The sequence below is a fragment of the Cervus canadensis genome, chromosome 25, assembly GCF_019320065.1.
Source record: "Cervus canadensis isolate Bull #8, Minnesota chromosome 25, ASM1932006v1, whole genome shotgun sequence".
NCBI classification, from domain to species: Eukaryota; Metazoa; Chordata; class Mammalia; order Artiodactyla; family Cervidae; genus Cervus; species Cervus canadensis.
In genome coordinates this window covers 40,158,793-40,186,343 of record NC_057410.1, presented here as the reverse complement: position 1 = coordinate 40,186,343, position 27,551 = coordinate 40,158,793, and the positions used below count along the sequence as shown (strand labels likewise).

General features: G+C 34.9%; 1 protein-coding gene across 1 annotated transcript in view; it reads left to right on the top strand.

Annotated features, from left to right (window-relative positions):
• LRRIQ1 (leucine rich repeats and IQ motif containing 1) overlaps positions 1–27,551 on the top strand; it is a 183,989-nt gene that overhangs the window by 21,508 nt on the left and 134,930 nt on the right. Inside the window, exons 8-11 of the mRNA XM_043446604.1 lie at positions 2,057–2,209; positions 4,287–4,437; positions 24,762–24,955; positions 25,449–25,576. Of these exons, the coding sequence (XP_043302539.1) occupies positions 2,057–2,209; positions 4,287–4,437; positions 24,762–24,955; positions 25,449–25,576 (626 nt within the window). The remainder of the gene's footprint in view (positions 1–2,056; positions 2,210–4,286; positions 4,438–24,761; positions 24,956–25,448; positions 25,577–27,551) is intronic.

Here is a 27,551-nt window from a genome sequence, read left to right as displayed (position 1 = left end):
ATACTTGAACTGCAAGGAGATCAAACCAGTCCATCCTAAAGGAAATCAGTCCTGATCATTGGAAGGACTGATGCTGAAGCTGAAACTCCAATACTTTGGCCACCTGATGTGAAGAGCCTACTTATTGGAAAAGACCCTGATGCTGGGAAAGATTGAAGGCAGGAGGAGAAGGGGACGACAGAGGATGAGATGGTTGGATGGCATCACTGACTCAATGGACGTGAGTTTGAGCAAGCTCTGGGAGATACTGAAGGACGGGGAGGCCTGGTGTGCTGCGGTCCAGGGGCTTGCAAAGAGTTGGACACGACCAAGCGACAGCAGCAAGGCAGTGTATTGTTACACTAGCAGGAGAATGTACACTGGAGAGTAGCATCTGTTACTGCAAAGCTGCAGCGGTAGGGTTTTCAGTTTTTAAGTGTTCGATTCTAGTGTCTTTAGTTTTTTAGTGTAGAATCAGTTTTCTAAGTACAGAATTTATAGTATCTCCTTTGGACAAATTATAGGGGTATTACCCAGCAGGTATCCTGACACATGTAGGTAAATATGTTTCTTTCTGAAAAACTGTAAAAAAGAAATTTGTTTCAAAAGTTGTTTTAGATTATTAGTAATTGAGAAATTCCTAAAATTACTTTGAAACTAGAAAATTCATTCACCAAAAGTTTAAAAAATACCAGCTATTGCTTTTGCTGCTTAAAGCAAGGGGTAGACTAATCCTTTCTTTCTGTTTCCATGAATGTATGATCTTCCCATTCACTGACACAAATATGTAAATGTAAAACTTTATTGCACAGGAAATATTCCACAAGAAGAGGAGTTGCACACTTAAGAATTTATGCTTTCCCCAGCTTTTTTTTTTTGAAGTAACAATGCTTTCAGTTTCAGTAAAACACTTAAAATTTCTTTTGCATGTGTTATACCCTAGTATATATGCTAGTATACACTATAAAGCTAATAATTTTTAAATTGTTGTTCAGTACATAGGAAATCTGGCCTTAGGACTTCCAATGTGGCAATGTGAAAGTATTCTTACTATAAAGCAGTTTAGTTTATATACTTATTTCAGGGCATAGACTCAATTATAGTGAAGAAGCAGCACATCGTTACATTATTACTGTGCCAAGTTTACGTAGGTGAGAGATCCTGGGTTTAATACATGGAGTGCTTTTCAGTAATCTCAAAATATTTATATCTGACATATTCTTATAGAACTATAAGTGTAGTCCTTAATATACCTACCATAAAGTTCAATACACTCTTTGATGTTGAATTTTCTTTAGTTGAAAAGACTTAAAAAGAGAAAAATTCCTTAGGAAAAAGGCTTTATGAAGTAGTGAATACAAGGTAATATCTCAATAATAGGAAATGTTATAAATGTATGATAATAAGTTTCATGATTTGTTATACGGCAGATTCTATATGATCTGGGTATATACATTATTCAGTAGTAAAGGATGATTCATACTTTTATAATACAGAAGTATAATAGAATGTTGTTTTTATTGCATGCTCCAGTTATTTTTGCATGTTTCTACTTATTACAAGTTCTACAATATCTCTTCTCAGTTAAAGTTGCTTCATTTTTAGAAGAGAGCTAAGTTATTCTAGTTGAAGCATGGCAGGTTGGTTATAAAATCTGTTTCTGATCTGTTACGGCTTCTGATATTATCCAGGTACCCTGAAGATACTGTCAAACACAGATCTTCAATGTTTATATAGTGCAATCCTGAAAATAATGCCAAGAGACATGAAGAACAGGAAAATGAATTTGGTGAAAAGTCAAGGAGTAAAATGATTATGTTATTATTGCTTCTATATATATTACCTTTGAACTTGAGTTGGTCATGAATGATTACATTATTTTGCCTTTCTATGAGGGAAAGAAATGTGGCAAAATCGTCAGCTTAAATGAAGTTGAGTTGTTAATAAAAGTGAGTTTCAATATATAGCATTACTTTCTTTAAGATGAAAAATTTAAAACAATTTTTCAAGGTTAATATAGTTTGTCTTCATTATATTTAGATAATGATATGCTCTCTGATTTTTTTGAATTCTCTAGGTTGCAACAATAACATTTCAAGATTTGCCAGGCTGCAGTCTCTCCACACTGGCAGAGTGTCCAAATCTGCAGTTTCTGTCTCTTCGACGCTGTGGATTAACTTCCTTGCACAGTCTGAGTAACTGCAAAAAATTGAAGTATATTGATGCACAGGTGTGTCCTATGTTGTCATTATTTATTTTATAATAAAATATAAAACAGATTCAGGTGTACATTTAAGAAATGACAATTTTGAAGGAACATTTAATAAAATAGCCTGTAACTCAGGGTCTAGAGAGATCAAGGGCCAAAATTTGTGAGAGCCATACAGGAAAGATGATTAGGTGGTATGACCTGGGAAATTATCTTCATTCATAGGTGATAGGGTTATTGTTTCGTTACTTTTTGCTACATAACAAATGACTGCATTATTTAGTAAATTTAAAAAAAAAAGCTTCCATTTTATTTTACTCTACTTCTGTGGGCCATGAATGAGGCCAGACTTATTCTGGGCATTCCATCTGTTTCATACTCTGTTGCCTGGATGTCTGATGTAATTTGCAGTTGGGGCTGGAATGTCCAAATACGTTCTTTTATATGTCTGGTGCCTTGGGAGGTTGAAGTTTCCCTCCCTCTCTATGTCTCTCTCTGCCCACCCCACCCCCCCACCACCTTGGGCATCTTTACAGGGTGAGCTTTCCAAAAAGACAGTTTTCAATACTAGGGCTTATCAAGCGTCTGCCTGCATCATACTAGCTTATGTTCTATTCACTAAACTTTCAGTTCAAGTGGGAGGGGACTGTGTGTATGTGTGAGGTTTATAGGAAACTGCTTACAAAATAATAATCTACTGCAATCTGCTTCCTGGTTCCTAATGAGTCATATCTTTCCCACATGCGAAAGGACCCATGCCCCAAAGACCCCAGAATCTTATGAACTTATGACATCAGACTTAAACTTGAAGCACAGAATCTTCTCATCTAAATCAGATCCAAATGGAGATGATCTGCTCAGAGTTCTTTCAACTCAGAGATCTGTAAAGTTAAAGGAAAAGTAGTCTTCTCCCACTGTCCTACACCTACGTATGGTGGTGAGACAGACAGGACTTAGTTAATTACAAGAGTCCTTATCATTCAGTCTGGGAGAGAACAGGAAGCTCATGGCAGCCCTTGGTCCGTAGCTAAGAACATACTGTTAGTTCTTAGTAAGGACTTGGTTCTGCTCCATGGGACTGGTTCTCTCTGACTCTTGGTTCTGCCCAATAGTCTTCTAAGTCCATTCTCAAGGCATACCTTCTTTTTCATTGCAGCTGAGAATTTTTTTCAATGTTTCTTTCTCATAGAAGATTGAAGTCAGGATGCTAGAGTTTCATTTTATTTTTGATTCTTTTCAGTTCAGACCGACAGTGCTTCCACCAATATGATTTTCTTTTCTTTGTGTTTCCTATGCTTATTAAGTTTACTCCAGTTAACAAAGACTGTACTCATAGATGTTTTTGAGAGAGTGTTTTGGGACTATACCATTAAGATTCTTAAAAGCCCTTGTGGCTCAGCTGGTAAAGAATCCACCTGCAATGTGGGAGACCTGGGTTTGATTCCTGGGTTGGGAAGATCCCCTGGAGAAGGGAAAGACTACCCACTCCAGTATTCTGGCCTGGAGAATTCCGAGAACTGTATAGTCAATGGGGTCACAAAGAGTCGGACATGACTGAGCGACTTTCACTTTATCTTTCTGAAGTTTTAAAAAAGAGAATGCTGTTGCATCCCTGACGTATGATCTTGACCTTGAGACCAATATTCTGTATTGTAGAGATATGTATATTTAGTAAAAGTATAAATTTGCATATAAGATATATACCTAATTCATGGTATTGGCATCACAAAAGGAACTGAGGAAGGCAAATGGGTAGATTTCAAATTTTTCAGTGTTTGATTTCTTTAAAATAGGTTTGTTAGCAACTGTGACCAAATCGTTCACTCTTGTTCAGATAGTTTGAAATGTTTTGTTATTGATCCTCTATATTTTCTCTATTTTAAAAGATTATTAATAAGTTTAAATCAGTTAATTATTTATTTGATTGCCTGATATTTTCATTTAGATAGTATAACATTCCACATAGTTATCTTAAAAGTTAGGGACTCAGATAATCATTTAAATTCAAGTATATCACCTTTCTTCTTTTCTGCAAGCTTTAAATGTTTCATTAGTAAGCCATTGAAATAAAACTAATTACATTTGTTCTTTGTTTTAGGAAAACCATATTGAGACTATCAACTGTGAAAATTTGGAAAATCTCTGCATTGTTCTTCTTAATAAAAATCAGTTGACTTCTCTTCACGGTTTGGATGGCTGCACCAATATCCAAAGTCTTGAGCTTTCACATAATAAAATCACTCGAATTGGTGAGAACAATGGAATTTGAATATATTAACATTTATTTTTCATGATTATATATTGTTTCATTTACTTTTCTTTAAGAATAGGACACAATCTCTAATTTGCTAATTTTATCCAAGCCATACTTATTTTATCTTTTACCAAGAAGGAAACAAAACTATATTTTTAATATATATAACAGGAATATGCTCCCACCACTGGCAAATGGATTGTCATTAGTAGCTCCTTAAATTAGTATATTTACCTCCCTGTTCCTTTTCTTATAACTAATAGTGATCTGAACTCTACTGGGGAATATATTGATATATATTATTATATATATAATATACCCTTGTTTGTTGCCATCATATTTTTATAGATTATGCTTACTACGGGCTTCCCAGGTGGTGCTAGTGGTAAAGAATCCGCCTGCCAAAGCAGGAGATGGAAGAGACGCAAGTTCGATCCCTGGGTCAGGAAGATCCCCTGGAGGAGGGCACCACAGCCCCCCAGAATTCTTGCCTGGGGGATTCTATGGACAGAGGAGCCTGGTAGGCTGCAGTCCATAGGGTCGCACAGAGTTGGACACCACTGAAGTGACAGCACATACATGCTTACTATACTTTTCAGCAACTGTCATTACTGTTTCTTGATAGGATATTTCTCTCTTTACCTACATACATCACTTGTACTAACCTTTCCTTCTTTGTGCTTGCATGCTGAGTTGCTAAATCATGTCTGACCCTTTGTAACTCCTTGGACTGTAGCCTGCCAGGCTCCTCTGTCCGTGAGATTTCCCAGGCAAGAATATTGGAGTGGGTTGCGATTTCCTTCTTCAGGGGATCTTCCCAAGCATGTCTCCTGCATGAACTCATGTCTCCTGCAACAACAGGCAGATCATTTACCATTGAGCCACCTAGAAGCCCTTCCTTTTTTAGATAAGGCTACTAATACCACATAAAAAGAAAGAACTTATCTCTTTGAATCTCCCTCATCGTCTTTGTCCCTCCATCTGTCATTATGAGACATTACTTTGCCAACAAAGGTCTGTATAGTCAAAGCTATGTGTTTTTCCAGTATCTATATACCTCTGTATCAATAGCTGTTTCCACCCTTATTCTTTGTAATCCATAAAATTCAGTGATGAAAATGTCTTCTATTTGTAGGTGTTTTTATTGTTTTGTGATCTATGTGGGATATTTTTTATAAAGTTTAAAATTTTGTAAATTTTTTTTTTAATTTTGTATTGAGGTATTTTGCCGATTAATAATGTTGTGACAGTTTCAGGTGAAGAGAGAAGGAACCCAGCCATACACATGCACATGTATCCATTCTCCCCCCAGACTCCCCTCCCATCCAGGACCCCACACAATGTTGGGCAGAGTTCCATGTGCTACACAGTAGGTTCTTGTTGGCTATCTGGAAATGCCTTTTCATATTTAAGATCAGCCCTTCTGTTTTCTGTAAGTGTACCTGTCATTCTCCTCTGGTATATTCCTCCATCGTTTATCACCTTCCTCATGTCAGATTCTTCCTGTTGCCATTCATTTCTGCCACTGCCTCATCTCTCTTTCCCCTTTCAAGTCTTGTGAAAGAGTGTTCTGTTCTTGCTGTCACTTCTCATGTCTTACTACTCAACCTCCGTCTTCTGCCCCCTGAAATTCAGTTTCCACTCACATCTATACATTTTCAGTGCGGTAAGTCTAAAGTAAAAATCTCAAGTTTTTCACTACCTGGCTTAAAATTCTCTGGGTTTTTGTTGTTGTTGTGTTTTATTTTTATTTTCTATTGTTGTAACTTTGAGATTCTCGAGGGACTTGATAAGGGCTGGTTCTTGTTCAGTCACTCAGTCATGTCTGACTCTTTGCGACCCCGTGGACTACAGTCCGCCAGGCTTCCCTGTCCTTCAACATCTCCCGCAGTTTCCTCAAACTCATGTCCGTTGAGTTGGTGATGCCATCCAACTATCTCGCCCTCTGTCACCCACATCTCTTCCTGCCCTCAGTCTTTCCCAGCATCACCGTCTTTTCCAATGAGTTGGCATTTCGCATCAGTGGAGCTTCAGCTTCAGCTTCAGTCCTTCCAGTCAATGTCCAGGGTTGATTTCCTCTAGGATGGACTGGTTGGATCCCCTTGCAGTTCAAGGGACTCTCAAGAGTCTTCAGTGCCGCAGTTGGAAAGCATCATTTCTTGGCGTTCAGCCTTCTTTTTGGTCCATTTCTCACATCTGTACATGACTACTTGAAAAACACATAGCTTTGGCCATACGGATCTTTTTGTTGGCAAAGTAATGTCTCTGCTTTTTAATACACTGTCTAGGTTTGCCATAGTTTTTCTTCCAAGGAGCCAGAATTGTTTAATTTCATGGCTGCAGTCACTATCTGCAGTGATTTTGGAGCCCAAGAAAATAATGTCTGTTACTGTTTCCATTGTTTCCCCATCTATTTGCCATGAAGTGACGGGACCGGATGCAGTGATCTTTGTTTTTTGAACATTGAGTTTCAAGTCAGCTTTTTCACTCTCCCTTTTCACCTTCATCAAGAGGCTCTTTAGTTCCTCTTCACTTTCTGCCGAAAGGGTGGTATCATCTGCATATGAGGTTATTTACATTTTTCCCAGCAATGTTGATTACAGCTTGTGCTTCATTCAGCCTGACATTTCACATGATGTACTCTGCATATAGGCTTCCCTGATAGCTCAGTTGGTAAAGAATTTGCCTGCAATGCAGGAGACCCCGGTTTGATACCTGGGTTGGGAAGATCCCCTGGCGAAGGGAATCTATTGTTGGGTTTTGTTGGGTTTCCCTTGTGGCTTAGCTCAGAATCCGCCTGCAGTGAGGGATACCTGGGTTCAGTACCTGGGCTGAGAAGATCCCCTGGAGAAGGGAAAGGCTACCCATTCCAGTATTCTGGCCTGGAGAATTGCATGAAGTGTATATAGTCCATGGGGTCACAAAGAGTTGGACTCGACTGAGCGACTTTCACTTTCACTCTGCATATAAGTTAAATAAGCAGGGTGACAATATGTCACCTTGACGTATTCCTTTCCCAATTTGGAACCAGTCCATTTTTCCATGTCCAGTTCTAACTATTGGTTCTTGACTTGTGTACATGTTTCATAGGAAGGAAAGGTGGTCTGGTATTCCCATCTCTTTAAGAATTTTCCGCAGTTTGTTGTGACCCACACAGTCAAAGGCTTTAGCATAGTCAAGCAGAAGCAGATGTTTTTCTGGAACAATATTGCTTTTTCTATGATCCAGTGGATGTTGGCAGTTTGATCTCTGGTTCCTCTGCCTTTTCTAAAACTTTATCAGATATATCTTGAGGTTAATTCCTTGATGTAGATACTTTTTGGGACAAAGGACATCTTTAATCTAGGAACACAGTACCAGACACACTTTATATGGGTTATAGGTTGTACCATTTTGCCCTCCTACCATTAATATATGTTAATACTTGGGTTTTGGCGGGGGTTTTGTTTTTCTTCTGTTTATTACATTTTTCTTTTCAATTTTTAAGGTAACTATACAATTCAGTTATTCTTTTTATTTTTTACTCTTGTTGACATAAGTACTTAAATCTATAAATTTTCCTCGGAGCAGTAGTTATTCTGTAGTTTCTGATATATGGATATTTTCATTTGTTCTATAATGAAGTGTTTTATCTTTTACATAAAAATTTAAATTTCCATATGGAAAGGCCATTTTTGTTGTCACTTTTTTTCTAGTTTTATTGCATTATGAGTGAGTGAAGTCACTCAGTTGTGTCCGATTCTTTGCAATGCCATGGACTGTAGCCTACCAGGCTCCTGCATCCATGGGATTTTCCAGGCAAGAGTAGTGGAGTGGGTTGCCATCTCCTTCTCCAGGGGATCCTCCCGACCCAGAGACCGAACCCAGGTCTCCCACATTGCAGGCAGACGCTTTACTATCTGAGCCACCAGGGAAGTTCCCTACAACAGAAGGCTTTATTAATTCACAGCTCAAAATCTGAATTAACAATTGAAGCAGAACGCTGGGGCCAGCTGCTTAGCAACTCTCCCCTTTTTCTGGAACAAGCATTCTAAAAGTTATAGTCAAAGAATTATTTTTGTGCTATATCTGCTTTTTGATACTTGTGGTTTTCTAGTATGTGGTTAATTTTCAGGAATGTTTCACGTGTACTTGAAAAGAAGGGTTTTTTGTTGTTGGAATAATAGAGTATATATTTTCATCTTTTAGCTCTATGTTAGTGATCTTTTATTTTTGGTTTTCTATGTCTACCTGATTCACCTTGGACTGAAGGAGCTGAGCTAGTTTAAATGTATCTTTTAAAAAAATTATTTATATATTTCTTTATTTTTGCCTGTGCCGGGTCTTCGTTGCTGTGCGTGGGCTTTCTCTAGATGCAACGAGCACCTTGTTGCGTGCGGGTTTCTGCAGTTGCGGCTCCTGGCCTCTAAAGCACAGGCTCGGCAGTCGTGGTGCTGGGCTGAGTTGCTCCGTGACATGTGGGAACTTGCAGGTGGATCAGGGATGGAGCCCATACATCCTTCCTTGTCAGGCGGATTCTGTCACTGAGCCCCCAGGGAAGCCCTAAGTGTATCTATTCTTAATCAGCCTACTTCTTTGTTTACATCCTTTGGTTTCTGCTTGATGTGTGTTGCTCCATGCAGTTACACACATACTCTTAATTGTGTTATCTTTATTGTGGGTTTTAGCCTTGAAAATTATAAGTTCCCTTCTTTGTCTCTCTAATACTTTTGTGATTGAATTCTACCTTGTCTGATAGGTTTCATTTTGTTTGTATTTGCCTAATCTAAAAAAAAAAAAAAAGTTTTACCTTTCCAAGTCACTTTGTTTTAGGTATGTACTTGTATTCAGCATGGATTGGGGTTTTATTTACTGATCCAAGCTTAAATGTTTTTCTCTCATATAGACCATGGCTGTTTGGATTTATTTGTTTCATTACTGACCCCACTTAGGATGAATCTCTCTTTCTCGAAGGAGGCTTTGCTGGTAATAAATGGGTTCTTCCACCCCGGGACACCTTTATTTCTTACTTATCTGTTCAGTTTCTGTAGGATTTCCTTTGTAAAGTGTGAATTCAGCCTGGATTGTGTTGATCCCAGATACTTATTACCCTATTTAGAAAAAAATTTAGCTTGTGACTTCTTTGTCTCCCATTTGCAATGGAAGGATAGATTGTGAGTATTTTGATTTCTTTGGTGCACTTTATGAGTTTCTGGCAGAGATCTGGGGAGAATTGAATCTAATCAGTCACCATCAACTCCCCCTTTTTTTGTTTAATAAGGGAAACATATAGTTGTTTTCACAAGGCAAGCTTTTGTTTTGCAAACATTTCAAGACAATTTTTAAAATGTAGTGTATATTGCTCTTTAATATGTTTATTTGCCTATGTGTCCATGCTGCCCACTTTGGGACCATTCATGACTTCTCCCCTATGGAAATACTGATACTTTTGATACAACTTTTATATTAAAATTTTAGTTAAAAATGCATACAGAAATAATTTTGTTGTTGTTGGAATGAAGGCAAGTGCACTGATAATGGATGTTACTTTATTGGCACGCACTAAAGCAAGTTTGAGAGAAAGAAAAAGGTTGTTTGTAAGAAGAAATGCTTGAACTTCCTTTCGCTTCATTTTCATTGCCAACAATGCTGTATGGGATTTCTTGTAGTCAGTGAATTTCCTGGGATAGGATATCTGCAAGATTTATGTGAAAACTGCCATAGTATTAATTGATGTACCTGAGGTGTCTCTATGTAGTACACTTAGGCAAACAAGGTAAAAGACATCTTTGCTGTCTGTTGGGTAGCATGAAACGCTGTATTTATGGAGTGTGAGAAGAGTATACAGGAGAAAGTAGATTTTCTGAACCAGTTGGAGTCTGTTTTTCATTTTCAGGAACTGCTTATAGAGATTCTGGTTGAGCTAAGTGAAAAGCATAGATTTTGTCTTTCAATGATATATTGATGCCAAGAACTCTTATGAAGGGGCACAAAGATAGATTTGTGTTTATAAGTTAATAAGTCACTCTTCCATACTATAATATTTCTTAAGGAGGTGAAATAAAATTGGAAGCAATACCACATATTCTACACTTGTAATTTTGAGTTTAGTTTGTTCCTAATTCTAACTAGGCTGTAATTATTACACTAGTTAATATGTGATGTAAGTTCTAATTACTCTTCTTATTGGAAAATATTGTACAGTTTTATTTTACTTTATTTACATTTAGTGAATCAAAATAGTAACTCTGTTATTCTCTTTAAGGCTTCATTTGAAATCATTGGTTGCTAAATATTTTCCATTCTAGTTGAACTAGTTAATTGTAGAAATAGAAACATAATGTGAACTATACTTTTTCAAAGTAAAAGTTTAAAATATAATTCTATAAATAGAAAGTAATGAAGTTAACACTTTGTTTTAAGCATGTTGTTGCTGTGATTATGGAAAGAAAAGTTTCTAATTATTAATCATAACTAAAATATTAATTTCAAATATAATTCAAAATTATATCCTTAAGATATATTACATATTGAGGTACAGATTATTTTCTGGTCAAATGTAGCAAAAAAATAAGCTACTATGTTGGGTGTACATGGTCATATAAATTTCATAGTAATTTAATGATTACTTTTTTGATCTGGATTATTTTGCATGTCTTGAATGCACAAAATAATGTCTTTAAGCTCTTTAAATTAGCTTTAGATTGATGATTTTAAAGACAGATATATTTAAATTGGAAAAGAGATTTTATTATACTTTTTAATTCTGAATAAAGTTTTATGTTTTTTCCTTAAAGTTACATGAAACTTTATCTTTTATAACTCACTTTAATTTAGGTGGATTCAGTTTAAATTTTAAGGTTTGTTATCATCATTGTATTTCATGCTTTCTTTTGCCCGAAATTTCCTGTAAGAAAATTTCAGGCAAATTGGTAAGATTTTGTTTCTATAAGTAATGTTGAGAAAAAAATGACAGAAACTTTTCTTAAATGAATGTTGCCACAGTGATCATTAAAGATGATAAAGCTCATCTGTGGGGAATCTTTCATGTTTTGAGTTATATTTTTGAGTTTTTAAAAAATGAATAGCCAACACAAATGAAAAAGAGGTGATTTGTAAATTGTAATTAGTTTTCTTTTGTGTTTTGAAAATATGTTGTATTTTATTGACTTTCTAGCAGAAACATTTTTAAACTAAATTAATTTTTAAAATTCATGATTCATGACCAAGGTGTTTTATAGAACTTAGTATAATAAATATGGTAATAGATAACTTTTTTTTACCACCAGGCATTTATTTTATGTACATACATATTAACTCATTTGATTTTCACATAAGTGGTATGAGTTGGGTACTGTTTAACCCTTTTTTTTACAGATAAGAAAATTGAAATACAAAGTTTAAGTAGGTTGTCTAAAATCACAGCATTATTTAGTGATAGAGCCAGGATTTGAAAATCACTTGTCTATGCTGATACCTGATTTTTTAATTGTTTCATTCTATTGCCTCTCTCATAAATATGCATTGAAGTATAATTTAAGGTTATTACTGTTTTATTATACCATATTATAAACTCTTATGCTGAAACATATAATTTTAAGATTTATTTATTAATAAGTTTATTAATCAGCAAATATATTGAGCACTGACTATGTGTAAATGTTTTTCCAGGCATTAGAACAGAAAGAAAGAGAATAGGTATAAATTGACATATTTTCTTTGTTGACTATTGGGTAAAAATGAAAATAAGTGTGTTGTTAATGTGTAAAAGCATATAAGTGTTTTTGTTTCCTTATTCATGCAGCTTCTATCTCTGGTATTTTAGTAAAACTTTAATCTGAAAAAATGGTTTCTTTGAGGCCAATAATTTATAAATCATTAATTTATAAATTTCAGGTAACACATTCATAGAAAATATTATTGTAAGTAGATAGATACCAAGAGTTTTTTGTTGTTGTTGTTGTTTCCTGCTGCTTTATTTTCAGTTAATACTGCCTTCTGAAAAAAATGAAATTAGTATTCTAAGTTTGAAAGATACTGAACTAATTCAGCATTTTCACACAGGTTTGATTGCTATATTGTGGCTCATAGAGAAATGTGCCTGAATTAATTCTTGCTGCCAAATGTTGTCACTGGAACATTAGGAAAAAATAATGAAGTAAAATAAGAGAAAGCTGTAGATATTTTGCTTGTAGAAATGTTTTTCATTATCCATTTTGTGAGTTCTTTGGAATCCACTAGATGGTGCTAGCTTACTAAAGGCTACACAATGCCTAGTACAAAGCTGAAAGGGATTTTGCAGATCTGCCAGTCCAGGCTTCTTAGTTTACAGATGGAAAAACAGACCTACATAGTTTTCATCTAACTTCTGGCATAGGTGGGACTAGAATCCACATTTCCTGATTCCTGTTTCAGTATTTTTTTTTCTCTGCACAACCTGTATGATCCTGAAGGACTTCTGATGGAAATTGAAAATCTCTTGTGTAACTCAGCACATTTGTACGTAACTGTCAAACATAGCAGTCATGGACCAACTAAAGGAGGTAGACCTTACCAAACACTTATTTAGTGGAAACCTTCTGCCTCATTCAACATCTTTACTTTTGCTGTTCCTTACAGGAAAGTTTTTTTTTCTTTTTTTTTTTTTTTCTCCTGTGGCAGGAATGTTTTATTAGACCATTGGCTCATTTCTATGGGAGGAATTCTTTGAAAAAGATATTTATAACAAGTATAGCCAAATGCTAATTTTGCCGCAGGCAATGGCTTTTTGAGGAATAAACATACTTGACTTCAGTTTTATTTTGTGGGACCTAGGAAACTTTTAAAGGGCTACTAAGGAATATATTGAAGCTGTAGACTCAAGAAGATTTAAACAATTCTGTATTATATGAAAGTCCTTTGAAAGAGACTATTGAATTTTGGGGGGTTTTATTTGTTTTGTTTTGGATGCGTTGTGGAAGAAATGTCAGAAATTTTGACTGGGAGAGAATAATTTTCTTAGGGATGTTGAGAAAGTAATGATACTCTAACATAAGTCTTGCTGTAGGTCTATTTTGCTCAATTCTCATCCTTTATTTGACAACAAAGAATTTCTAAGATTAAAAGAGGAAGGGGGGCAATTTATTCTAACTTCCTTCCCATCTAGATTCCGCCTTTTGATCCAGTGCGTTGACTGGATCAAATTACTGTTTAATCAGTTGTACATAGACATTTCTGAGTGTGTATTAATATCCTATTCCTTCTTCAAGTTTTAGCTCAAACATATCTCTTTGAAACCTTATTTGGTCACTGCAGTTACAGTTTTCTAACTCATTGTTTTTATGAGGATGATTGTTAGAAAACAGTAATTATTACTTTTAGTACAAACATGTGAAAGTGTTATACATACTACTTGAAAATATTTTTCTTAATCCTCCTAATAGTATGAAATCATTCCCATTCCACAAGAAAAGGAACAAAGGATTAGAGAAGTTAAGTAACTTATTTATATATATAGCTATTTTTCAAATAGGCATGTGTTATTGAAATTCAGGACTTCCTGCCTCAGGGCCTGTTCATTAGTGATATACCCTGAAGTGAAGTGAAGTGAAAGTCGCTCAGTTGTGTCGACTCTTTGCGACCCCATGGACTATCCAGTCCATGGAGTTCTCCAGGCCAGAATACTGGAGTGGGGAGCCTTTCCCTTCTCCAGGGGATCTTCCCAACCCAGGAATCGAACCTGAGTCTCCCTCATTGTGGGCGGCTTCTTTACCGGCTGAGCCCCAAGGGAAGCCCAAGAATACTGGAGTGGGTAGCCTATCCTTTCTCCAGTGGATCTTCCCAACCCAGGAATTGAACCAGAGTCTCCTGCATTGCAGGTGGATTCTTTACCAATTGAGCTATCAGGGAAGCCTAGTGATATATACCATACTGCTTGTTGATTAAATGGGGCGCTGATCCTGTTAGCATAGTCCCAGAGAAACATGATTTACATGACTCCTGTGATGATTGTTGATTGCAGATCTTTATTGTCATAGCTTTTTTTTTTTTTTTTTTGCTTTAAATATTTTTACTGTAACACTGGAAAAACACAAATGAATTTTTTTGGACAATCCATTTTTGAGGCCATGCTATCTGGTGCACACAAATTTATAACTGTTATAGGTTTCTGTTAAATTGACCCATTTTATCATTTTTTAATGTCCCTTTTCAACTGTATCAGCGCTTTCTTCCTTAGTCTTTCTTGTGTGTCTGACAAAATCTCACCAGCTTTCTTTTGAACTCAGGATTTTTCTGATATTCTTAAAAATTATTGAGAACCTCAGTTAGCTTTCATTAATGTGAGTCATATATATCAATATTACTGTATAAGAAAAAACTGAGATGTTTGTTTTTATTTGTTAATTCACCATTTAATAAAGTCTTTGCATTTGTAATAGTTTTAGAATAATAACTGTATTTTTAAACCAAAAAATACAGTGAGAAGAGGGTCATTGTTACACATATTTGCAAATCTCTTTAATGTCTCACTTAACAGAAGACAGCTGGATTTCCCTGTGTCCTCTGCATTCAATTTGCTACAATATCACACCTCATATAGCCTCTGGAAAGCTCCACTATACACTCTTGAGAAAATGGGAGTAGAAAAGACAAATGGCCTCTTAGAATTATTATGAAAACAGGTTTAACTCCATGAAATCTTTAAAAAGTATCTCTGGATGGGACACTGGACCACAGTTTGAGAACTGCTGTTTACATAACACATCTTTCTCTAACCTTTCACTTACGGTATTTCTACAAGTTCTCTTTTTGGAATTTTTGTATTATAACAGAAAAATGTGTTGTTTTGTTATTGTTTTGTCTAGAATGCCTGACAAATTCAGTTTGATTCGTAGCCTGTAAGTCCCTGATAGTGTAATCAATAATTAAGTACAATTATTGAGATATTTGAGTTTAAATTACTCTCTTACTGTTTGATTCTATTTGTTCTTCCTGTTCTATTCTTTTTTTCCTCTTTTCTTGCCTTCTTTTGCTTTTGCTGAGGATTTAAATTATTCTATTTTTCTTTTATATTTTCAGTTTTATATTATTTTACTATTCTTTTGGCTTACCATAGATGTTATATCATTCCTTCTTTCTTTGCCAAATCTAAGTTTATTTACCACCTTCTTCTTTATTCCAAGGCAATTCTAGGATCTTAGAAAATCTAATTTATTCCCTCCCAACTTAATGTACTATCAGTGAGTTATTAACTCTGTGTGCATATATATGTGTCTATATATGTGTGCTTTGAATGCCTTAAGACAACATTATTTTATAATGTCAGTATAATTTGGATTTTCCAAATTTGCTGACATGTTGAGTGCAGCACTTTAATAGCATCATCATTTAGGATTTTAAATAGCTCTGCTGGAAATCTATCACCTCCATCAGCTTTATTGGCAGCAGTGCTTCCTAAGGCCCACTTGCCTTCACACGCCACAGTGTCTGGCTCTGAGGGGAGACTATACCCTTGTGGTTGTCCGCATCATAAAGATCTTTTTTTGTACAACTCTTCTGTGTATTATTTCCATCTCTTCTTGCTGTCTTGCATCTCTTCTAACTCTTAAGGCATCTTATTTCTTTGTGTATTTCATGTGTTTTTTTGTTACCTGTTTATTTCCCTTAGGACTTAAACTTTGTGATTTTTCCTAGTTGTGAGATTAAAGTTTGTTCGTTAGAGACTTTTTCAGATTCCAAAGGACAGAAGCAATATAGAATCATTTGTGCTACATCTTTGGTGGAAGTTTTCTGCTCACCATTGTTGTGAATTTGAGTTGCAAACCTATGGGAGAGTCAGCTTGTGTTTATTATTTTAAAGGGAGGACTGTTTCCCTTTTTCACTGAATCCTGAGGTTTTGAGATAGATAGATAGTTTAATTTCCTGTCTTCCGGTTGGGTATAGCTGATTGGGGTCCCAGTTTACTTGGGGTTGTCTGTCATACTTGCTTACTATTGGTGAATTTTAAGTTTTGTTTACTCAAACTGTGAGGCTATAGAAATTGATCTTCATATTCATCCGATTTAACAAGTTTTCCCACTCTGAAAACTGGCTTTGCCAATCTGCTTACTTCTCTTTGCCTACCATACCTATCCAGATTTTGGACTCAGAATTCTTCCGTAACAGCTCATTTGGAAACACTTTAAAAAAATGTAGTTACTGTTTTTAGTTGTTTTCAAGGGTAAAGATCTCACTATCTGAACAGAAATTTCTGGAAATGGAATTTTGTATCTTTTTCTAATTTTTAATCTACACCATCTTATTGTCTATAAATTATAATGTAAAATGATAAAATAGCAATTCATATTCCCACCATCCAGATATAGCCAGTATTGATGAACTTTCTAGATTGTTTTCTATCTACTTTAAAAATCACTATTGTAATATTGTTTTGAAATTAACTTTATTCACTTAACAACAAATTGCGAATAATTGTCCATGTCATATTCTTTTAAAATTCTAGTTGAATTTATCAAGTAAATGATACTTGAGCAGATATTCTGTCTATATCCATTTTCTATTTCCATGAGGACACAACACAGTCTTAGGACTGTACAACAAGTTATGAGTTTTATATTAAAGTAAAGCTATTTTTAGAAAAACAGATTTTTATATTTATAATAGAAATGTGAAAACTATAAATAATTTATATGTGTTAACAGAAAATATATTTCATGCCTATTATTTCAGGAAAGTAGAAAAAAATTTTCACAGATAACTAATAAGAAAATAACAACTGTAATAAGCATAGCTAATACCTGAATAGAGGTTCAAAACTCTTTGAGGAAAAAAAAAAAACTCTTTGAGGAATAGCAAATGTAAAATGGTAAACAAAATGACCTGCTTTGTGAAGAGGATATGTTACATGAAAAAATGTGGTCAAAATATGAAATCACTTACTTGAACACTATCTGTAACAATTCAGGCAATGATGCCAACTTTTTATATGTAAATAAATCTACTTAGGATAAAGATTAGTTAAAGGTTTAGATAATTTAGTTAAAGAAGGTTTAGATAATTAAGTAAAGTTTAATTAAATATTTTAAAAAGTTTAACAAAACCTATGATTACTAAAGTATATGTAAAGAGATGTGTTCTAGGCATATATTTTTTATTCTAATAGTGAAGTAACAGTTTATTTTTTTTAGTCCCCAAGTTGTGTCCGACTCTTCTACAAGCCCATGGACTGTAGCCCACCAGGCTTCTCTGTCCATGGGATTTCCCAGGCAAAATCCTGGAGTGGGTTGCTCTTTCCTTCTTCAGGGGAACTTCCTGACCCAGGGATCAAATCTGCGTCTCCTGCACTAGCAGGTGGATACTTCGCCACTGAACGACCTGGGAAGCCCTCGTGGACATTGCTCCATTGCATTTTGATATGTTTGTTTCTGCGGTTAAACTAGAGAATAACTTGATTTTACTCCATCATAACTGGTTTCTGCTCAAATACCTGAATAACATATCCTTTGTCATTGATTAATAAATTCAGCAAGACATCTTATTGTCAGTAAACCCACATAAGTTTTTCTTAGAATATAATGTTGTTTTTAAACTATAGATTTTTCTTCCTTCATTTCTGGAAACTTTTTTTTTTTTTTTAATATATTTGAAAGCTTTTTTGGCTTGGTTCTATTTCTCACTCATAGATGATCCATATTTTGGTTGACATTGTCATGTCTGTTTTTATCTAATTAATGTAATCTCTGTCATTTTATCTTCTGCTTCTAAATATTTTATTCTCAGTGTGGCTATCTCTTCTTTGTGAGCCATCCAATCTTTAGTTCTCTGTCCTGTACACTGGTTTTTCCAAATTATTTATCACTTCTGTTATGGTGCTATTTTGGTCCATTTGTTTACCTACTTCTGTTATTTTAGTATATTTGAATTCTCATTACATTAAATTTCTTTAAATGTTCTTTCCTAGCCCAAAACATTTTCAACATATTTTATTCTTTCTCATGTTTTTTTTCAGAGTAGGATCCTTACTATATTAGCTATATATTGTTCTGAAGCAAAGTATCTCCAAATTTAGCAGTTTAAAACCACAGACATTTATTATCTCCTGTTTTCTGTGGCTCAGGTACCTGGAATTGGCTTGGCTGGATGGCTCTGGCCCAGGGTTTCTCTTGAGGCTGCAGTGAAGCGGTGTCACCAGGCTGCCATCATCTCAAGGCTCAGTGAGGCTGGAAGATCTCCTTTCCGTCTCACATTCACATGGTTGTTGGCAGACCTCAGTATATATTTTTTAGGTGATTTCCTTCTCTTTTTCTCATTAGGCATACACACGCATGCACAAATGCACATCTTCCCCATCCTCCCCCATTGTTAATAGTTAGGCCAGTGTTTTGTGCATCCTGCCAAATCTCTTTTGCCATTTCACTAAATTTCCTTTAAACTTTGATCTTAAAATCCAACAGATATGCCCTCCTGTCTATGAACAGTGTCCCCACAATTGGGCTGTTTAGCAAACCCTTCTGATGATTGATAGCATCAGTTTCTTTCTCATTTTTGTCCAGTCCAACTACCATTTGGTGATAGTGGTAGTCAGTATTAAATATGGAATAACACTTCTATTCAGTACTTGCTCTGATTTAAAAAAAAAAAACATTGTTTTTAAAATTATTATACAATAAGTACATTCTTATTTAAGAGGAGAAGGAAATAGCAACCCACTCCAGTATTCTTGCCTGGAGAATCCCATGGAGAGGAGCCTGGTGGGTTACATTCCGTGGGGTCACACAGAGTCAGACACAGCTGAGTGACTAACAGTTTCTCATTTAAGAATTACAAGATAGAGAAGTATCAATGTATACAGGTTAACTGCTCTCTGTCTGCTTCCTCCATTCTTTCTTATTTTGAGGCATAACCACTATTTACAGTTGCTTACGAATCAATCTGGGACTTCCCTGGTGGGTCAGACTGTAAAGCGTCTGTCTACAATGCGGGAGACCCGGGTTCGATCCCTGGGTCGGAAGATCCCCTGGAGAAGGAAATGGCAGCCCACTCCAGTATTCTTGCCTGGAAAATCCCATGGACGGAGGAGCCTGGTGGGCTACAGTCCATGGGGTTGCAAAGAGTCGGACACGACTGAGCAACTCCACCACCACCACCACCACAAATCAATCTAGGTCTTGTTCTATGAAATACAATCATAGAGGTGTATATTTATTATAAGGTATACTCAATAGCTAAAATCCTATGTATGCAACTTGGATTTTACATGCAAAAATACATCGTGGGCATTCTTCTATGTTAGACTAGTTCATATTGAAGATTATATATATTCATTTTATAGATGCTCCATGATTTATTTGGGCTTCCCTTGTGGCTCAGCTGGTAAAGAATCCACCTGCAATGTGGGAAACCTGGGTTTGATCCCTGGGTTAGGAAAATCCCCTGGAGGAGAAAGGCTAGAATACTCCAGTATTCTGGCCTGGAAAATTCCATGGACTGCATAGTCCATTGTGTCACAAAGAGTTGGACATGACTGAGCGACTTTCACTTCTCTTCATTATTTATTTTACTATTCCCCTTACTGATAGACATTTAACTTTTATCCATTTCTTTGCTTTTTAAATAATATGGCAAGGAGTCTCTCTATATGTTACTTCATAGTTGTGTGTGTGTGTTACTATATAATTGATTCCTAGAAGTAGGCATGCTCAGTCCAATATTCCTTAGTATCTGAGGCTTGAAGTCATGCTAGTTTCACCAGATTGGAATCTCTGATGGAATCTCTATGGATAAGTGTACCTTCTCTGTATATTGATAGAGAATCGTGATGTCTTAATATCTGAAATTGACTGATTTGTTGTTGTTCAGTCACTCAGTTGTGTCTGACTCTCTACAACCCCATGGAATGCAGCACACAGGCTTCCCAGTCCTTCACCATCTGCCAGAGTTTGCTCAAACTCATGTCCATTGAGTCCGTGATGCCAACCATGAGATCCAACAATCTCATCCTCTGTCATCCCCTTCTCTTCCTGCCTTCAGTCTTTCTCAGCATCAGGGTCTTTTCCAGTGAGTCAGCTCTTCCCATCAGGTGACCAAAGTATTGGAGCTTCAGTGTCAAAATCAGTCTAATTAGCTGATGAGCTTTAATTCTTCCTAACCTAACATATCACACCCTGATTGTTGTCTCTCACATGTTCAGGCAGCCCTGAGTGGTATGTTCAAGGAACAGCCAGGAGGTCAGCTTGTTAGAATGAACCAAGAGAAGGGGATAGTAGAGGATTAGTTCAGAGATGGGGTATTGTGGGCCATTTTAAGGACTTTGAAGGGTCTTCTCACCATTATCAAATATCTAAAAAGTAGGCGACACTCACTGTCTCCCTTCCACTGCACTGTGGCTTTCCTTCTATTACTTCATGGGAACCTCTAGCAAATTCTTCTGCTACATCATTACTTGCCAAAGCAGTGGCCTTTTCTCCTTCTTTGCCCACTCTGGCTCACACTGTCTTAATTTAGTGTAAATAGAAATACCTTTGATAATTGTAAAATGTATATTTATTCATCACTGTCATCAGCACAGAATCTCATTTGCTTTTTTTCTTCCAATTATTCTCCTGCTTTATGTGCTGTTTCCTTTTACTTTTAGCTTTTGTGCCAGATTATTGGCCTTTCTTCAGTGTGTAACCTAATGTTTCATTCTTGGTTCTCCTCTTAGGTGATTGTTGAAAAGTTGCACAAGTTCATTCCCTGATCTAAATGAGCTAATAGAAAATCCTGCTCTTGATTGGCTCTGAAAAACTTAAAAGCAATGTGCGTGGCTTTTAAAAATATTAAGCTTATGGAAGTAGATTGCTTAAGGTATTTAAATATTTGATAAAGGACATTTTATTTTCTACAACTACAAATTAATATTAATTAGCATTTCCTTTTGATTGAAATGACTTACTTGCTTCAGCAGGTTAATTGATGTTCAGTTCAGTTCAGTTGCTCAGTCATGTCCGACTCTTTGCGATCCCATAAACCACAGCACGCCAGGCCTCCCTGTCCATCACCAATTCCCGGAGTTTACCCAAACCCATGTCCATTGAGTCGGTGATGCCATCCAACCATCTCATCTTCTGTTGCCCCCTTCTCCTCCTGCCCTCAATCTTTCCCAGCATCAGAGTCTTTTCAAATGAGTCAGCTCTTCGCATGAGGCGGCCAAAGTACTGGAGTTTCAGCTTCAACATCAGTCCTTCCAATGAACCCAGGACTGATTTCCTTGGGGATGGACTGGTTGGATCTACTTGCAGTCCAAGGGACTCTCAAGAGTCTTCTCCAACACCACAGTTCAAAAGCATCAGTTCTCTGGTGCTCAGCTTTCTTTATAGTCCAACTCTCACATCCATACATGACTACTGGAAAAATCATAGCCTTGACTAGATGGACGTTTGTTGGCAAAGTAATGTCTCTGCTTTTTAATGTGCTGTCTAGGTCGGTCATAACTTTCCTTCCAAGGAGTAAGCGTCTTTTAATTTCATGGCTGCAGTCACCATCTACAGTGATTTTGGAGCCCAAAAAAAGTAATGCCAGCCTTTTTTCACTGTTTCCTCATCTATTTGCCATGAAGTGATGGGACTGGATGCCATGATCTTAGTTTTCTGAATGTTGAGCTTTAAGCCAACTTTTTCACTCTCCTCTTTCACTTTGATCAAGAGACTCTTTAGTTCTTCTTCACTTTCTGCCATAAGGGTGGTGTCATCTGCATATCTGAGATTATTGATATTTCTCCCGGCAATCTTGATTCCAGCTTGTGCTTCTTCCAGCCCAGCATTTCTCATGATGTACTCTGCATATAAGTGAAATAAGCAGGGTGACAGTATACAGCCTTGACATACTCCTTTTCCTATTTGGAACCAGTCTGTTGTTCCATGTCCAGTTCTAACTGTTGCTTCCTGACCTGCATACAGGTTTCTCAACAGGCAGGTAAGGTAGTCTAGTATTTCTATCTCTTGAAGAATTTTCCACAGTTTATTGTGATCCACACAGTCAAAGGCTTTGGCATAGTCAATAAAGCAGAAGTAGATGTTTTTCTGTAACTCTCTTGCTTTTTCAGTGATCCAGTGAATGTTGGCAATTTTATCTCTGGATCCTCTGCCTTTTCTAAAATGAGCTTGAACATCTGGAAGTTCTCGGTTCACGTATTGCTGAAGCCTGGCTTGGAGAATTTTGAGCATTAATTTACTAGCGTGTGAGATGAGTGCAATTGTGCAGTAGTTTGAGCATTCCTTGGCATTGCCTTTCTTTGGGATTGGAATGAAAATTGACCTTTTCCAGTCCTGTGGCCACTGCTGAGTTTTCCAAATTTGCTGACATACTGAGTGCAGCACTTTCACAGCATCATCTTTTAGGATTTGGAATAGCTCAGTTAGAATTCCATCACCTCCACTATCTTTGTTCATAGTGATGCTTCCTAAGGCCCACTTGACTTCACATTCCAGGATGTCTGTCTCTAGGTGACCATCATGATTATCTGGGTTGTGAAGATCTTTTTTGTACAATTCTTCTGTGTATTCTTGCCACCTCTTCCTAATATTTTCTGCTTCTATTAGTACATATGATTACAAGGAATTCTAAACTGAAGTATTTTCTGTTTCAGCAGATTTTAAATTATATTGAAGCTAATATATATTTATTATTGTATGTAATATATATTATCTAATACCTTGGAATTTATAACATAGTTGGTTCATTTTAGTCAAATATCTTATAGGGGAGAATAATTAACTCCTTGATAACATCAGATAATAATTTTCTCTTGGTCATAATTGCTATTTTATATTACAGGAAAATACCATTACATTAATTCTAAATAAGAATTTTAAAAAGTAATATTGTTGTCTGAATTTAAATTTGAGTCTTTCTTTTGTTTCTTTGGATCTTCTATGCCTTTTCCTGCTTCTCTTAGGTATGCAACATTTGTCATTATATGAAAATTTACATTTTCATATAAAATTTTTATGAGAAATAATCATCCGTAACATTAAGTTGCTTTATTTTACTCCAACTATTAGATATACTGTATTTAAAAAAATTTTTTACTTAATATGTATCTTTGTGAAGTATTTTTACAATATACTCAGAATTCAAGTTATCACACTATCTGAATTTTTAAAAGATGATACAGAGTATTAAGTTTTCTTGTGAAATCTTGGTAATATTACTTGATTCTTCATTTTATTTCTCCATTGTGGATATAAACAGACTATCTGCCCTTTCTGTAAATCACAGTGTATAATAAAAAGAATATATCTTGGATTAAATGCTTTAAATTCCTTCAGGAAAAATTAATTACATATATTCCCGATTTTAATTTGTATTCATAATTATGTTTCTTTTAAGATGATCTTTTAATTTATTATCATATAACATTTTTGGTAGAAAAACTCTATTTCATCATTTAATTGAAGAAGATATTTTGTGAGGGCTCTACAAGAAATCAGAATGAGGTTCAATTCTCTAACATCTAGTTCAATGACTCCCATCTGCACGATACTCACAGAAGACATTCTTCTTACTAGTACTTACTCTAAACCTTAAATGATGTTTCCAGTTTCTGGAAATGCTTATTTCATATAGCAGGGTAGTAACTACGGAGAACTTATATAGTCGAATATTCAATTTACATAAAATTTTTTATATTTTTAATATCTTCCATGAAATTTTTATAGAGTTCCTTAGCATCTCTTTCCAGTGATGACTCATTTAAACAACCATCTCAGTTTTTCCTTTATAGTCACTGAGCTATAGTCTAATCTAAGGCTCCTGTGATATTTTTTAGAAGAAATCATTGATTTTAAGTTTATTTGTGTAAAAAGGAGGCCACTTGTCACAATCTTATAATAGCAGAAAATATACTAATACTTTATTGATATTAATAAGTTATACCTACTTCATTAGTGAATCTAAGCTAGACATTTCAATGGTATGAAAATTACATTCTGTTAATATGTAGCCAGCTTAACCAAGCATTCAAAAGTCAAAGACTTTGAAACTGAATTGAAAACTGTTTTTTTTCCCAATGATTCTACCCCCCTCCCTTGCTATATTTTCAATTGAAAAAACAACATCAATGCCCAACATATGGCTTCTAGTATTTTGTTAAATTTTGAAGTGGAACATAATTGTCATTCAAAAATATGTCTCTTTAGTATAAGTTCAAATAATAATAAATTTTACACTTACACATATTTTTTCCTCAGAAAATTGGGCTAAGTCTTATAATTAGGAATATTCAGAAATAAAAATATGCAGTTATTTAGAAGAAAATTGCAACTCTAGAGTTTGGAAGAATGTATGATAAAGTGATCCTGGAAATGTTTGTTTTCTTCCAGGTGGCTTAGAATCATTGAAAAATCTTCAGCAACTAGTTGTGGACCATAATCAGTTAATTAGTACAACAGGTCTTTGTGATGCACCTACCCTTATATACCTGGATTGTTCATATAATCATCTTACTGAAGTGGAGGGCATTGAAAACTGTGGATTGCTGCAAATACTGAAGTTACAGGGAAATTATCTAAGTGAGGTAATTGACTTGAATTAATTTGATTAACACAACATTTTTCTTTAGCTGCAAGTATCAACCACACATTTTAAAAGCAGTTTGTTTAATTTTTATTCATTTTGCTTATCAGCTGAATTTGATTTCCATTTTAAGCTATTATGTACTTTTCACTATTTAAAAACTGTTCAACATTACTACAATATCTTATAAACAAGTTAATTCATTAGTTTTTTATAATACTAAAATATAGATCATAATTTTTCAGTTATGATTCAGTGTATAAGTGGGACCAAATTTATCTGCAATTGTAATTAAGATTTGTCATGAGGACTTCTAATTTAAAATATGCAAATTATGAAAATAATTATTGGAATTTTATTTATAATAACTGATTTATGATATGCTGTTTATCAGAATATATCTGTTAGTTTTGGTAGGCTTTATATTTTTTAATTTGGTTAAATGACAAAAGTGTTTTGCTTAATATAAGCTAATAAGTCAAATTTAAATATAGCTTCCATTCTTGGGGAATCACGTTCTTCTCAGAGAATTGCACTTGAATGATAACAGCATTTCAACTGTGGAAACATTTTCTTCATACTGGCTGCCTTTACTGCAAATCCTGACTATCTCTCAAAACAGGTACAAGTATAATTTGCTTTATTAAGCTTAAAGGCAGTGAATGATTAATGTAAATATGTGATCTTCATAACAAGTAGAAAAGCTGTTAGGTTTTCCCAATAATTCAAGGAATGTACATTACAATAACTTGGTGCATAAATTATAAATCTAACTTCATGTATTGACATATCCTCAAATTTTAGTAGGATTTTAATTGTACTGATCTTACTCATTTTGTTCCTTCTCAAAAATGTACTTATGGAAATTTCTCAGGGCAGATTTGTTTATATTTGTAAAGATACCCTCCTTGGAAAATATAGGAGGTAGTTAATTTAATTCAGAAGGATGTCTCATTCTCTCAAATGGTACTTATTAAGTCCTGGAAGAACGATTTTTAATCTGCTCTCAACTTGCATGTCTTTTTGAAACTGTTAAGACAGATTTAAATTTGATTTCCCTAAGGATATAAAGTAACACTTAAAAAAATACCTTAATATTAAATCGAGATGTGTACCTGCCATAGAAGATCCATTTAAAACCACCAAACATCTGGATCTTTGCAGAGAATAGCTGTCTAAAACTGAAAGTGAAACAGGAGTACAAGATGTATATGTCTCCCTCTGTTTAATATTTCATTGAGGCCTATTAACTCTAATATGATTAATTTGGTCATCAAAGGCACAAGAAGTAAGGGATAGGAGTTATCTTTTACAAGAAGTTGCTTCTGTGAGTGGTATAATTCTTGCAAAACAAGTGAACAAAGACAACTCATTGTTTCATATATATACATATATATATTTTTATATTTATATATATCACCTCCCAAACATAATTTTCTTTCAATTTCTGTCACTGTAGTGCTTATCCTTTGAGTCCTAAATGATTTGACTTCTGCCCATTAAACTATTCCAGAATTTGACATGTCGAAAACTGAATTTGTATTTTAAAATTCCTTCTAGTTGTTCTAATCATTTCTAAAATATGAAAGTTGATTTGCCTTTAAAAAGATATTTATTCCTGAGCAGCACTGTCAGATAATGCTATTTAAGTAATTTAGACCATCACATATTTATTGGATCTTTTCACAATATTTTTCAGGTAAGAAATACGATTTCAGTAGACATACTCAGTTATGCTTTGGACATATGCAGTAAATCACTCAGTTACTGACATATCTAACATTTTATAGAACTAGACTCCATGCCACATTGGTGAGCATAGTAATCTTAAAGAGTTTAGAAAATATTTAAAGCATCAACATTTTTGAGAAATAATTTCATTATTTCTTTGGACGATTTAAATCATCAAAGGAATATTTTGCTTTTAAAAATTGAAGTTAACACTAGCTAATAGGCTTTTGCCTTATCAATATGATGTGTCTTATTTCTCATATCAATTATAGATGACCAGGAATTTTATAAAATGAACTATTTAAAAAATTTTAGAGTTGATAACAATAATTGGGATACTTAAACCAAATAATCCTTATTTATAATTTTGTTTGCAGCAATTAGCTTCATAACATTTGGATATTCAGGTGGTGTTTGCTGTATTGGGTAATGCACAACTGAGTAACATGTGTCCTTACCCTCAAAATCTCTTAGAAATAAAATAACAATCTGGTGCACTTAGCTATATAAAAAGGTGGTAAAATTGTATAATATAGGCTATTTTGCATTTTTAAACAATATCATTTATATTTGAAAGGTTTTTTTTTGTGGGTTTATGAAAGCTTTTTGCATAAATAACCTACCATTTCTGAAAGGATAAGTGAATAAGTCCTGAGGGCACCAGGGAAATATGATTGATAGAAATAAACATATAAATTAGTGAAATTATTTCCTAAAATCAGTGAAAAAATAATTTTCTTACTAGGTATTTTTCACCAGAAGCTAATACCATTAACTGTAGAAATTACCCATTTTATGGTAAGCTTTTACCATGTGTGTTGACTTTTTCAGAACTTCTTTAGGTTTGGTAAAACTCAGGGTCAACA